The following is a 12,501-nucleotide window of genomic DNA, read 5'->3' on the forward strand; positions in this document are numbered from 1 at the left end:
GAGCTCTGCCCCCTCGGGAGCTCCGCCCCCACTCGCCGCACGAGCTCCGCCCGACCTAGCTCCACACGCCGCCGCGCGCGCTCCGCCGCCGCGCGGGGCAAGGCGGGTGGCAGGACCGGCGCTAGCGGGAAGGACGGAGGGCGTATGCCGAATGGGCACCGGTCGGGAAAGATGCCGAACGGAGAGCCCAGAATAATGAACGTGGATGCCGACCGGAGCATTTACAGAGACTGTTGGATGCAGATTTTATCCCAATATTGCTAATTTTAGCTACTCAACTTGTTTTGAAGAATCTCTTGGAGATGCTCTGACCCAATCTGTTTATTCATTTACATAGTTTCGCAATGATCGAGAGATCGCACAAGAATGCGAATCCACACGCCTCATGTGTTACCCTGGAGGAACGCGACGCAAGGATCGAACTAGTATCTGTGATCTTTCATTGTCAGAGTTAGAAACCAGCAACCCAACTAATCACGGACGCGTTGGATGCGTGTCAGAGGCTTGCACTCAGCGGCCCCCGGCCGGGCCTCCTCTTCTTTCTAGCACATCGACTATTCTTCACCTGTACAGATGCAAGCTCGGCATTCATGATACTCCATCTCCATCTGCTCGACGGCTAAAATCTTGTAATCTGGCGAGCAGTGCCGAAATCAAAGATTGGCTAAGGCACAACGATGAGCTCCTTGTGATCGTTCGCCGGGTACATGGTGGACCCTTCGCTCTGCTCGTCGCCCAGGGCGGCTTCCGCCTGCCGCACCACGTAGCTCCACCGGTCCTGGAAGAGGTAGACGAACGCCATGGCCGCGACCTCCACGGTGAGGAGCACGGTCCACAGCCGCGCGCTCCGGCCGGTCCGCTCCTGGTACGTGTGCAGGCCGATGTAGACGTTGGCGACGCCGACGACGCAGATCCCGATGCCCAGGAGCCAGTGCGTCAGGTACCACGCGCTCCTGAACCTCACGCCTCTGAAGAAATCAATCCACACGGCATGCTCGTTCAGCCATTGTCGTCTCGCCTTGATCACAAGAAGCAAAAAAAATTCAGATAAGAGCTGCTCGGTCTAACCTGTCTGGCCTCAGGAAGCCGATGAGCGGCTGGAGCCAGATGAAGCCGTACAGCGCCAGCCCGATCCTCTGGTGAGTGTTGTTGAAGGCGTTCTCGAAGTTGCTTATCGACAGAACCGCCCCAGCGGTGGCAAGAACGACAGCAACAATCTGCAGTGACAGGGATTCGCATCTAAATATCTCTGGTGGTGCTGTGAGGAACTGAGCGGTTGCGAGAGATGGGAATTCATGCCGCTGACCTGCGAACCGACATGGCAGTAGAAGAGAAGCTTGACGCTTTTGGCGCTTTTGACACTACTGGAGGCTCTGATCAGCAGCACGCCTATGGGCATCAGGAAGCCAACTGAAGACCAGAGCAGGAAAGCATGGAGCTTGAGTTGCGACGAGAGTTTCGGTGTGAGCTGCAAGAGAAATTCAGGTGTCGCCGTCAGTAATACAGCTTCTACTGCAATCAGATATTCAGCAGAATCAGGGAAACTTCGTTAGAAGTTTGAGGGCATGGAAATTACCTCCAAAGGCTGGACGATCTTATAGCTTTGCTCTGAATTTGAATCACCCTGGGTTGGTGTGAGAAGCAAAAGAATCACACAACATGCAGATGCAAGGAGCCGTCCTTTTCTCTTGAACAGTAGCATCGCTGCTTGTCAATTCAGTATCTCCTCGGCAGAAACGAACACCAATAGGTGGCCAGCAACAACTAAAATAGAGCTCCTGAACAGCTCTAAAAAAATTAAAATTGAAGCTGAAATGTTGTGCACATGCTAACAATGACAGAGGAGGCAGCGCTTTCGCAATCCCTCTCACACCTCAAGTCATTCCTTTCTTCCAAGCCCTTCCTGGCTTTTAAGTACCGGATTACAAGAATAGCTGAAGGAACCTATCTGCACTGAATAATGGTAAAAAAGAGACAAAAAGAACTGCAGAAACCGACGCCTAGGTCCGATTCCCCGCGCAATGCGGCAACGCCGAGGTCTTCCAAGATGACTTGCAGACGAATGAAAGAATCTGCCAAGGAATTCAAAGAACAAAATGTAATCGGTCTTGGAGAATAACTTGGAAGGGATGTGCAGCGAATGATTTGGATATGAGCACAGCAGCTGCTTTAGCAGCCGAGCAATTATATAGGGTGGTGGACTTTTGCGCTGCCAGGGTTTGGAATGGAAATATGGAATCAGAGATAGATGGGTGCTCTTTAGCCCCTTTGAGCTTTGGGTATGGTTTGACAGCTCTGCGTTATGATGGTATGAAAGGGTGACTTTGTGGTGCTGCTGCAGGAAGCACCAAGATATTGTTGGCTGCTCCTGTATCAGCGTCCGGAAAATTTTGCAAAAGCAGGCCTGAAAATAGAGTATCAACTGTTGAAGTTTGTAGGCAGGGTTCAAAAGAAAAAAGTTTGTAGGAGAGGTGTCTAGCTAGGTCCAGTGTCTAAAAAAAACCCTTCTAGATCAGCACAGACAGGCAGCAAAGCGATCTGCCTTCCGTCAGCGTCCTGCTTTCTTCAGATACGATAGTACTGCATAAGCATAACCACATTGATATGCTACATATCTACAAATGTAAACAAGAGATAAACGGTCATGAAATGAGGCCTGAATTTCTTGCAAAACATCACGTATTCATAAGCCTGCTCATTTTTGTTTTCGCCTCATGTGCACAGCTAGCAAGAATACTATAGGATTTTGTCATGATGGTTTACACATTTCATCATGATGAAGGCATTGTAGGATTTGGTCACACTGAAAAGCAACTACTTTAGTGTGGTTACAGGATGCTGCCACAACCTAATCTGCTTATATTATGTTAAGCTCAGACATTTGCAGCCGCAGTTGCAAACATTTTCATTTGCCCACGATGTTGCCGTAACGAGAACCCGGGATCTGAATCCGCGCGGTGGATCAGTTGGGATTGCTTGAACAGCGGGCGAATACAGAGATTACGGACACCATCACCACGATCCATGACGGGAGCTAGTGAGATCTCGGTCCAGCAGCGGGCGTGTGTCCTCCCGGCCAGTCTCCCACCAACTCCATGCCTGCATGTTGGTCGCCAATAATCTCTGTGCATGGCGATGTGCAAGATGCCTCCCCTCTCCTACATGTCTGCTCACAAGTAGCCATCACTTCTAAATTTTCATCTTTTTTCCCTTTTTCAGTGAAGTAGCCATCGCTTTAGCTCATGTGATTCTCACTGGAAAAAGCAGGAATTGGGGGAGCAAAAGGGTTGGACAGGCTGACCAAGCTGAAGGATTTGCAATTTTGCATGGCTTAGGACGATGATCTTCAAAGCTGAAAGGCAGTAGTAGTTGGTAATGGGAGGATCTGTTAGCGAGTCCCTGTCAGTCACAGACAGGGATGGTCAAGAGAGTTTCGCTGTACCGTCGGAAAGCAAAGAACTTTGGCACCATAATGAGTGCCCAATCGCGCTTCTCTTGTTTGGTTGCCATTGGATTTTGCGGAGCGTGTTCGAGGTTTCTCTTTGCAGAGTTATGCTACCTGCCTTAGGTGCCGGTGATTATACGGTATCTAGATTTGGAAACGAGTATCTAGTATAGGCGAATTATTGGCTCTGAGGTAACTGAACCTACTGAGATCACTAAATGCAGTCTTATTGTAATGGCCAGCCGACTGAACAGCTCAGCCTTTCTTTAGTCTTTTCTCTTTTTTGAAACAATTCTTTAGTCTTTTCTCTGGACTAGTGGAGATGCACGTGCCCCAGGTACGTGTTTAAAGAATAATTGATATAACAATGCTAAGTTAGATTACATCGAACGACTACTAAAATAACTAAATTCTATACTATAGAAAAGTGTAAAAAAATGGGTTGAGTCCAGAATGGCGGGCTCCCTATGGGTCGAGTTTGTCGGGCCCTTACCCCCCAAAGGCCATTTTTTTGGAAAGATTTAGTATTGTGTGCTTGTAAAATATTGAGTACATATTATAGTACCTTTTTCTCCATCTTTCTTTATCTTTTTCCCTCTGTTGCATGATAACAGACAATTATGGAAGAACAACAGGCTCGAAGAATGTATGAATGTTAGTGAATTAGTACAATGCATAAAACATAGCTTTAATACCCGATGTTTTGTATGGAGTGCTCTTATCTTCCAATGGAATTGTTTCGAAAGAAACATTACAGTGCAATAACGTCATTCTACATTTTTGTTTCATTAGTCACGGACGCAACATCTACATATGGTCAATGCATTTTGAGTTAACAAATTCACAAACTGATGGGTCGGGTTATAAAAAAATTATGACGAGGTTCTCTGTGTTATTCCGAGTAGCTTCTCTCTCAGCCTTTTTGTATTGGTAACTTTCCGGCCTCTTTGCATTAACTTCGCTTTTTTTATATGCTAGGATGCTTGCGTGCTCTTTGCCGCTTAGTTTCCCTTTGATAAGTGGAATCATCTGCAATTGTAAAGGAATCATGAATATTTCATTTATTTATTCATCACAACCAAGAAGTTGAAAGCTTATAATTACATTTATTAAAAAATAAGACACAGAAAAAAAATACCACGATCCACATCATGGGTAACAGACTCCTCATGTAATTGTCGCTTACGACGATATAACATGTTTGTGATTTCTCCAAATGGTCTACGGTCATCCATTGCTATAAAAAATATTCAATTGATCAAAACACTATTTTGCGCTAAGCCATGATAACAAAAACTACATGGACCATGGCTATCTATTAACACAGGTCTCTAAAATACGTGGTTCGCTATAAGCAGCTTAAATGAGAATAAAATCTTACCTCTATCAGTTCACCAAGGAGCTCGATCTATCATCAGGGGCAACAGTGGTGAGCAACGACCTTTAACAGCAGATCGACGGGCGTCGGTGGCCAGAACATCAACGGGCGACGGTGGACAGGCCTGGACGCTGGTGGCAGGTAGACATTCCTTGAAAACATACAGTGTGGGAAGGTGCAACGGGAACGCCGGCGGCGAAGACCATACCGAAGTATACCAGCGACAAAATGATGTGGAACGTCGGTTGTCACCAGATTGACGGTTGCCAATGCGAAGTAGAAAGATGGCCGCCGGGTAGTCGGCACCGGTGGCCAGCAGATTGATGGGCGCCGGTGGACAAGCGCACCGATAGCCAGGGCCGCCGTTGTCCAGAACAACAACGGGTGCAATAGTGGACGCCGGTGCAAGGGAGACATGTGCCGTGGATATATTTTCCTTCCAATGCGCTATGCCGTGAATATATTTGCCTTTTGGGTGTAAACATTTTCTATCTATCAATTTCGTTGGTCTACACACTCTTTCGTCAAGCTTTTGGTCTGACAAATGGGGTCTCTGTGAGAAGTACAGTGGATCTAATCTTGGTGATAAAGGATTTCAATTATTTTAACTTTTATAGTATAGATAGATAGATAGAGGGACGAGGGATCACGCTGCTCACTCGCACATATGGCCGGCCACACGCTGGACCGAGCACAGCTCAGACTTCAGAGACTGGAGAGAAAATGAATCCGGAAAGGACATGGATTTGGGTCGATGTGCTGCATTGTTTTCTGCAAGTGCACTCATTGGTGATGGGCCAGCGCGCGCGCACTCGAGTCCACCCCAATCGATTGAAATAAAAAGGAGACGGACTCGGGGCGGCCCTGCGATCTCCAAGCCGTGTGTGCCACTATTATCTGCTTCCCCTCTTTCAACTTTCTAGTGGTACTGACCTGAAATCTACCCTTCGCCCCCGCCCCCCCCCCCCCAACAGTACAGTATAGCAGTGCCTTCGTACTGACGGAGTTGACATTTTCAGAGTTCCAAAGCCACGGCAAATGATCGTTTCACTGCCGGAAAATAAGTAAAAAAACCACGCATGTCGCCTGCTTTTGGGTGCAAAACGTCGAGAGCCTTGACGAGTCGCGGTATACAATAGCAGAGGCCCCTCATGGCCTCATCTCGCCTACTTGTGCAGCACCATCTCGCTGCTGCTTCTGGATCACCATGACCTTTTCTGCGGCAAGTTCGTTACAGGAATGGAGTCGCTTGACCACACCACCGTAATCATGCCTGCGATCCGCTATCCAGCAACCACCACTGGCTTAATTATCAACTGACAAAAGCCAGCGACGGATCACCTGGATCTGCTTTCGCAAGCAGCCTGAAACCAAAACCATTGTTGGACGCGTCATCAGTGCACCCTGATTAGCCGATGAGCTTGGCTTTGGTTTGCTTTCGGTTGGTTAGGTGATGCCGTGGCCTGACGTAGGTAGCAGCATCTAGTGCGCTCGGCTGCCGCGCACGTCCGCCGCTGATGTCGCGTTGATGGGATGCAAACGTTTTCCACGTCCAAACGCGCATCATTTCAGTTCAGGCAGTAGCTCAACTGTGCTGCTCTGCCGGCAGCAAGCCGCATTAGCAGGGCCTTCAGGCAGGACCATGGTCGCTGGGAGTCTCGGACAAAGGGGATCAGCACTTCCCCTAAGCTCTGGTGAATAAGCGTCAGCTCTTCCCAAGCATCAACAGGCGACCCTGAAATTCGCTCCCAAACGAGGCCTTTCCGTTCAGAGAATGCACAAAATGGCCTCTAAGGGGCTAGCAAGTTGGCAGAATGAGTAAAACGCATGGCAAGCCACTCAACTTGCGCCGAGTTCTCATCTTGATCACTTAACTTGCAAATGGTACACAGCGCATCATTAAGCTTGCATTCCTGTTCATCGGAGGTCCTGTTTTTTTTTTTTTTGCCACATCTGACTGATTCTGCCATCTGAAGGCGATGGCATGGAACTGGACCGCACGCGGGGCTCTTCATCATCAGACTCCCATACTCTTCACTCCTGCCCATTGACCATTGTCCTCTGGTTCATCTCGCTGCTGTTCTCGTACATTGCTAGTGCCTTGTTCATCAATATTTCCAAATGGATGATAAGTAGTCGTATTCATATCAGTGTACAGAGATGAGAGATGGCAAGTTCTCTCCTTGCTTCTCCAAATGGACGGTCAATATTTGCTCTGTTGCCACCATCTTCATCGCATGACAACCTGTCGTAAGTGGCCTAATGCCCTCTGCCACTGTTTTCCCATAATCCGGTCAACCTTGGAGTTGAGATGCCTCATTGACAATAAGTTCCCATGTTGAAAGAAAGATTTCAGGTTAACTTATTACAAGTTTGACGACCAGTTGAGAATTTGGCGCAAGTTTAATGATGCGCCATGCATTTTACTCTTGTGGAGTTTCTGTTCAAATCAAAATTTCAGCAGGCCAAACAGAACATAACTGACTGGTCAGACCCACAGTACACACCAAGCACCATTACCTAACCATCGGGCAACTGGGCCGTTCAGAAAAGGATTGCAAAGACAATAAAAAGAAATGGCAGCAAGAGAACAGACGGTGTAAATAAGTAGTCTGCTGATAGCTAATTTGACCGAAATCATGGGTTTGCATAGCATCATTAAAATTCGTAACTGGAAACATAGGAGTGCTCAATCCACAGGGCACCAAAACTTCCACAGGCAAAATCTTTCCACTCTGGCTCGCTAAGACACATAACATAGGTACCATCCTGCTGAGACCTATCACATGAACAAGTTGGGCCTGGACGCCTTGAAAGTGGTCTTGAGCTTCCTGGTGGGTGGCCTCACCTTGCGGTACACGAGCGGGAACTTGATCTTGGAGTTGTGGAACTGCTTGGTGTTGTCCCTCTTGCACAGCTTGAAGTGGACTGTCGCTGTCTTGATGATCTGGATGCAGGGGGCCCTCACACGATGACGGGAGGCCATCTCATTGTACATCTGCTCCACAGCACCATTCAGGGTGGTGTCACGGTACTCCTTGTACATGTTATGGTAACCTGTCCTGCTCTGGTAGCGCAGCCAGATGCCATAGTTCTTGATTGTGGTTGGGTTGCGCTCAAAGATCTGAGAAACATCACACATTTAGAAGCAGATATACGCTATATCGAGTATTATGAGAAAACTTGTACTAGAAGGTGACAACATTTACCAATTAAAACTTTCCATTGACTCTAGATTAATCTATTTCCCTACAGACCTTTAAGTGGCCAAATAACTTCAGGACCGCAAGGCCATCCTCATCGAGCTCTATTATATCTATGTCTATCAAAGGCAGGCTAGCCAAAATGCCGCAAAGAAATACTACTCAGCAAATAACAAAATTGCTAACATTAGCATTAATCAATAATACTCAATCAGCTTGTCGCAACTGTGTCAACCATTATGATACCAGACTACCATACGTTGTTACAAAGTCTGGCCAACAGTGTTCATATGCATCGCGAATAAGGACAACACATCTTTCACTTTCATACAGTGTTTCAAAGGTGTTGCCTAGGTATCAAGGCGGATCCAGCTCGCCTTAGCCAATAGTTACGCCTTGTTGCCTAGGCGTACCGAGGTTGCCTTGTCGCCTTTAAAACACTGCTTTCATGGGCAGGAGTCACAGGACTTAGTCTACCAGCCTTAGAAACACAAACACAGAGATACCCCTAGCAGGCTTTTGACATGCATTAGCAAGTTGGAAGATCAAACTCCTGATTGAAATTGGAATACATGTAGTCCTTCAATTTACATTACTTTTCAATTTTGACTTTGATACAACGTTGACTAAAAATGTTTGCTAGAACTTAAAACTGCTTTGCAAACAATGTACGTTTAGATCTATCGCTTTCATGTTGCTTGAACAGTAATGTTCAAAGTCAAAAGTGACACGTAAATGCAAACAGAAGTATATGATATCACAACTTCAGAACAAACGGATCCACTAGTGCATGGGCATCATGTGTATATGATATTACAAAATTCAAGTTGAACACCACCCACTCATTGTTGAAGTAATCCATGAGTAAGCCTAACCCCCACACGTCAAAAAATTCAAAACTCAATACAGAGCCCAAACCAACATCCAAGATTTCCGTACATTGAAACAAGGGTAATCTCTACAATTTCAAGATTTTTCAGCTCTTATTGACAGGCCTATATTACATAAAAATCACTGCTCACTACTTAGCCAATCAATGATGGTGGAGGTAAAAGGCTAAATTATTAGTTACACCAGCCAAGGGAAGGCATCAACTTCACGACATAAGATCAGCAGTGGCAACACACTAGGAACAGGTATCTACGGTGCATCCGCAATACTAAATCATTCGATGGACACCATTACAAAATGTATATCCGAAGATGTGAACGAGTTGTACCTCGTTGATGGCGAGCATCTGGCCATTGCTCTTCTTCACCTTCTTGAGCTTCCTCAGGAAGTACCTGCGCAAAAACAAGCAAGACCTATCGTCAGAAATACGCACCGAAAAAGCAGTCGAGAATCCTGGCACGAGAGGGTACGGCACTGACCAGAACTTGGACTTGGCGCGAACCTCGTTGGTGGCCCAGAGCTTCATACGGTAGATCTTGGGGTGCTCATCGCCGGGGGTCGGCAGAGCGCGACCCACCACCTGGTACTGATGGAACTGCGCTCGAAATAAATAATTAAAAAAAAAGCAGCGATCAGCCACACCGGGAAAAGCAAAGACGAGGTGGGTCTAAAGACTAGGAGGAGACGGCGGCGCAGGAGAGAGGCTTACCCTGTGGGCGACCATTTCCGCGAGCTCGGGAGGCCGGAGATGGGCGGCGGAGGGGACCTAAACCTAAGCGGGGGAGATGGCGGCCGACGAGGGAGGAGAGGGGAGGCAGATGAGTATTTATCTGTTGGGGCGAGGAACCCTAATGGGCCGTATACTGTGGGCTTTCTTTTGTTCACTTCAATGGAGTGTGTATGAGTCTATGATATCTTGGGCCTAGTTCGGCCTTCTCTCTACTGAACGGGCCATCATTTGCTGTATTTTTGCTCAAAAAAAAATTGTTGTATTGTTTTTTCTCTAAGACGGTCCTCCTGCTGTACATCGGACGAAAACAGCAAAGAGTTGCTTGGGGTACTGGCAGTCAAACCATCGCTCAAGGTCCAATAACTATTTTTTCCCAAATAAATTTTTTGTATTACTAAAACAATTTAAAAATTATTCCGGAACAAAATAAATTTGACTATAAACCAATTTATTGGACCAGTTTAGATAAAAAATATAAAATCTGGAGTGACTGACAAATCTGCTGGGAGTCACCCGTGTGACCACCTACGGTCGGTGTAGAAAGACCTTTCTCTTTCTCTAGCCCACTCCTTGTTTATGTCTACCTTTTTTGTTTTGCCTTGGGGGCTTTCTATCCTTGATGGATTATACTTCCTCCGTTCCAAATTATAGGCCATTTGAATTTTTTGACACCAAGTTTGACCACCTATTTTATTTCAAAATTTATGTAAACATAGTCAAATTTAAATCATTCTTAAAGAACTTATATTAATAAAATAAACTACAACAAAAAATGATATTCTACACAAATTTTTGAATAAGAGAGTGGTCAAACTTGGGGTCCTAAAAGATCTATAATTTGGCACGGAGGAAGTATAAATTTGGAACATCGTCAATTTCCACCAAGGTATCTTATTATATGATCCAATGCTTACAAAGATTGTATGTTTAAAATCTTATTACAAAGTACAATACACATGGGTGTTGGTCACACTTTATAATATACATATATATATATATATACATATATATATATATACATATATATATATACATATATATATATATATATATATATATATATATATATATATATATATATATATACAATACAAACAAGCAATATATCGATGGGTTGCATTTGGCCATTGCCAAAACTCTGGACTCCGGAGGCAATTCACCATACGTGAGTTCCTTTAGTAACCCCCAGGAGGATGGCAACTGCAGCAATTGCGGCCTGTTTAAGACACATCAACATTTGGAGCAAAATCAGCTTAAGATTCCAGAAAAATGAAGGAATTCAGGTCAAATGATACAGTCAGCGAACAATGAAGTCAACAATTTAGCACTCGTGTATATAGTTGCGTATAAATGTTCAGCAACCATGTCACTCCCATTAATATTCAGCATTTTTTTCAGATCGATTAATATTCAGTATATACAAATATAAACCCTTACCAAGAACCCAACTGTATTTAGTACACTTATTATGTTTTCATTTCAGGAATAATAACAAAGATGAGTATCAAACAGTTTGCTTCAATAGTTCCATGCAGCTCAGTCCCAAATTCCAGAGGTGAAATAAACAGTGAGATTGCATTGTATTAGTAGAAAGGAACTTACAGCGATTGTGCAGGCTACGTATCCTGGTTTCTCTCTATGGTCATGTACCCGCACACATATCATAATAAAAGCTCCAACATACCATGGAATGGCGGCAAGGAAAAAACCGGTGATGAACCTTGTTCGAGGAGAAATGGACTTTGTTAGTGGTGCTGTTTAACATCATATTCGACAAAATAACAAATGTGCAGAGAGCGAGGGAAACACTCACAGGAACCAGCCTAAGCCGAGGCCACAACATGGGAGACGCCGCATTCTCACAGGTCTTCCTTCAGCTACTTGACCATAGCCTGCGGCACCAAAAACAAATGATCGTTCAATGCAGGTTTCTATTCTTATGCTCAGCAAACATTTGTTCAATATTGCCACATAGTTCATGCAGGTGATCCAAGGAGAAGGCCCAGAAACTAGCAGTTATTGGCGCATCACAATAGCTTTTGGCCTGTGGATTCAATTATCTGTGGCTGATACAAGTCACTACCAACTCAATTAATGCTGTAGCTAGTGGTGACAACTACGGTAGCTCAATAGTCGTAAATAGAGCACCTAAATTTGAAGATTAACCTATTACTTCATTTTCCTTATCATAAATTGCATAATAACCCAAGAAGAAATGCTAAGGTTCTAAATTGGGTTCACTGGATTTGCAGTTTAAGCTGGCTTTACCATCAGTGGAGGAAAGGTGAGGACATGGAATCTAGATGCCGCACCAACATGATACATGAATCAACCAAATGATTCCGCCATGAAAGCTCTCCTGAATACTTCGAATCGCGACCCCAATTTAACCTTTTATCCCACAACACAGCTAAGCTGAGAGCAGGAGCAAAGCTAAGCGGCCGACAAGACCACCATACCTGGTACGGCCTGGTACCCCTGGGCGTAGTACGGCTCCGCAGGCGCGTAGGGCTGCTGCTGGTTGTGGTAGCCGCCGCCGCCGCCGCCGCCGAATCCGGGAGGCGGGGCGGGCTGCGGGAACCCGACGGGCGGCTGCCGGAACTCGCCCGAGCCGGCGCGAGAGCCCTGGAACGTGCCGTACCCGTACTGCTGCGGCGGCTGGCCCGACAGGTGCGGCGGCTCCGACGGCGGGAGGCCGGAGGAGGAGTAGCCCCCGGCCTTGCCGGCGTCGGCCTCCTGCTCGTGCCCTCCTCCCATGGGCGGTGGGTTGACCGTTGACGGAGGCGACGAGGTGAGGCGTGCGTGCGTGTCGCAGCGGGAGACGCGCGGTGGGGGATCTGGAAGGAGAGTGATG

At 46.2% G+C, this 12,501-nt stretch overlaps 3 protein-coding genes across 4 annotated transcripts; all 3 read right to left on the minus strand.

Moving 5' to 3' along the window:
- Positions 1–301: 301 nt before the first annotated feature.
- On the minus strand, positions 302–2,317 carry LOC120697832 (cytochrome b561 domain-containing protein At2g30890-like). The gene is made up of 4 exons (XM_039981185.1): positions 1,577–2,317; positions 1,307–1,468; positions 1,069–1,217; positions 302–968 (listed from the first exon to the last, which is right to left on the minus strand). The coding sequence occupies exons 1-4, from the start codon at positions 1,700–1,702 to the stop codon at positions 665–667; spliced, it is 741 nt and encodes a 246-aa protein (XP_039837119.1). The 5' UTR covers positions 1,703–2,317; the 3' UTR covers positions 302–664.
- Positions 2,318–7,400: 5,083 nt separating this feature from the next.
- On the minus strand, positions 7,401–9,786 carry LOC120697834 (60S ribosomal protein L18a-like). Its single transcript, XM_039981188.1, has 4 exons — positions 9,627–9,786; positions 9,397–9,512; positions 9,246–9,309; positions 7,401–7,947 (listed from the first exon to the last, which is right to left on the minus strand). Exons 1-4 carry the CDS (start codon positions 9,639–9,641, stop codon positions 7,606–7,608), a joined length of 537 nt encoding a protein of 178 aa, XP_039837122.1. The 5' UTR covers positions 9,642–9,786; the 3' UTR covers positions 7,401–7,605.
- A 714-nt stretch (positions 9,787–10,500) lies between these two features.
- On the minus strand, positions 10,501–12,501 carry LOC120697833 (60S ribosomal protein L18a-like protein). Of its 2 annotated transcripts, XR_005684599.1 has the most exons (5): positions 12,107–12,501; positions 11,461–11,539; positions 11,250–11,367; positions 10,733–10,863; positions 10,501–10,642 (listed from the first exon to the last, which is right to left on the minus strand). XR_005684599.1 is itself a non-coding variant. In XM_039981187.1 (4 exons), exons 1-4 carry the CDS (start codon positions 12,402–12,404, stop codon positions 10,804–10,806), a joined length of 555 nt encoding a protein of 184 aa, XP_039837121.1. In that variant the 5' UTR covers positions 12,405–12,501; the 3' UTR covers positions 10,523–10,803. The 2 variants fall into 2 exon arrangements, 1 of the variants encoding a protein (XP_039837121.1); XM_039981187.1 differs by having other exon boundaries at positions 10,523–10,863.

This window comes from Panicum virgatum, chromosome 3K (assembly GCF_016808335.1).
Source record: "Panicum virgatum strain AP13 chromosome 3K, P.virgatum_v5, whole genome shotgun sequence".
Lineage (NCBI taxonomy): Eukaryota > Viridiplantae > Streptophyta > Magnoliopsida > Poales > Poaceae > Panicum > Panicum virgatum.

Excerpts from the sequence above, each read along its gene's own strand:
- LOC120697832 (XM_039981185.1), bottom strand. The coding sequence starts at position 1,702 with ATGCTACTGTTCAAGAGAAAAGGACGGCTCCTTGCATCTGCATGTTGT. Across the intron at positions 1,469-1,576 it reads AGATCGTCCAGCCTTTGGAG|CTCACACCGAAACTCTCGTC; the intron begins GTAATTTCCATG and ends TTTCTCTTGCAG. Across the intron at positions 1,218-1,306 it reads ACTGCCATGTCGGTTCGCAG|ATTGTTGCTGTCGTTCTTGC; the intron begins GTCAGCGGCATG and ends CTGTCACTGCAG.
- LOC120697834 (XM_039981188.1), bottom strand. Across the intron at positions 9,310-9,396 it reads CGCGCCAAGTCCAAGTTCTG|GTACTTCCTGAGGAAGCTCA; the intron begins GTCAGTGCCGTA and ends GTTTTTGCGCAG. Across the intron at positions 7,948-9,245 it reads AGATGCTCGCCATCAACGAG|ATCTTTGAGCGCAACCCAAC; the intron begins GTACAACTCGTT and ends GATGTTTCTCAG.
- LOC120697833 (XM_039981187.1), bottom strand. The coding sequence starts at position 12,404 with ATGGGAGGAGGGCACGAGCAGGAGGCCGACGCCGGCAAGGCCGGGGGC. Across the intron at positions 11,540-12,106 it reads GGGGTACCAGGCCGTACCAG|GCTATGGTCAAGTAGCTGAA; the intron begins GTATGGTGGTCT and ends TTGGTGCCGCAG. Across the intron at positions 11,368-11,460 it reads CTCGGCTTAGGCTGGTTCCT|GTTCATCACCGGTTTTTTCC; the intron begins GTGAGTGTTTCC and ends TCCTCGAACAAG.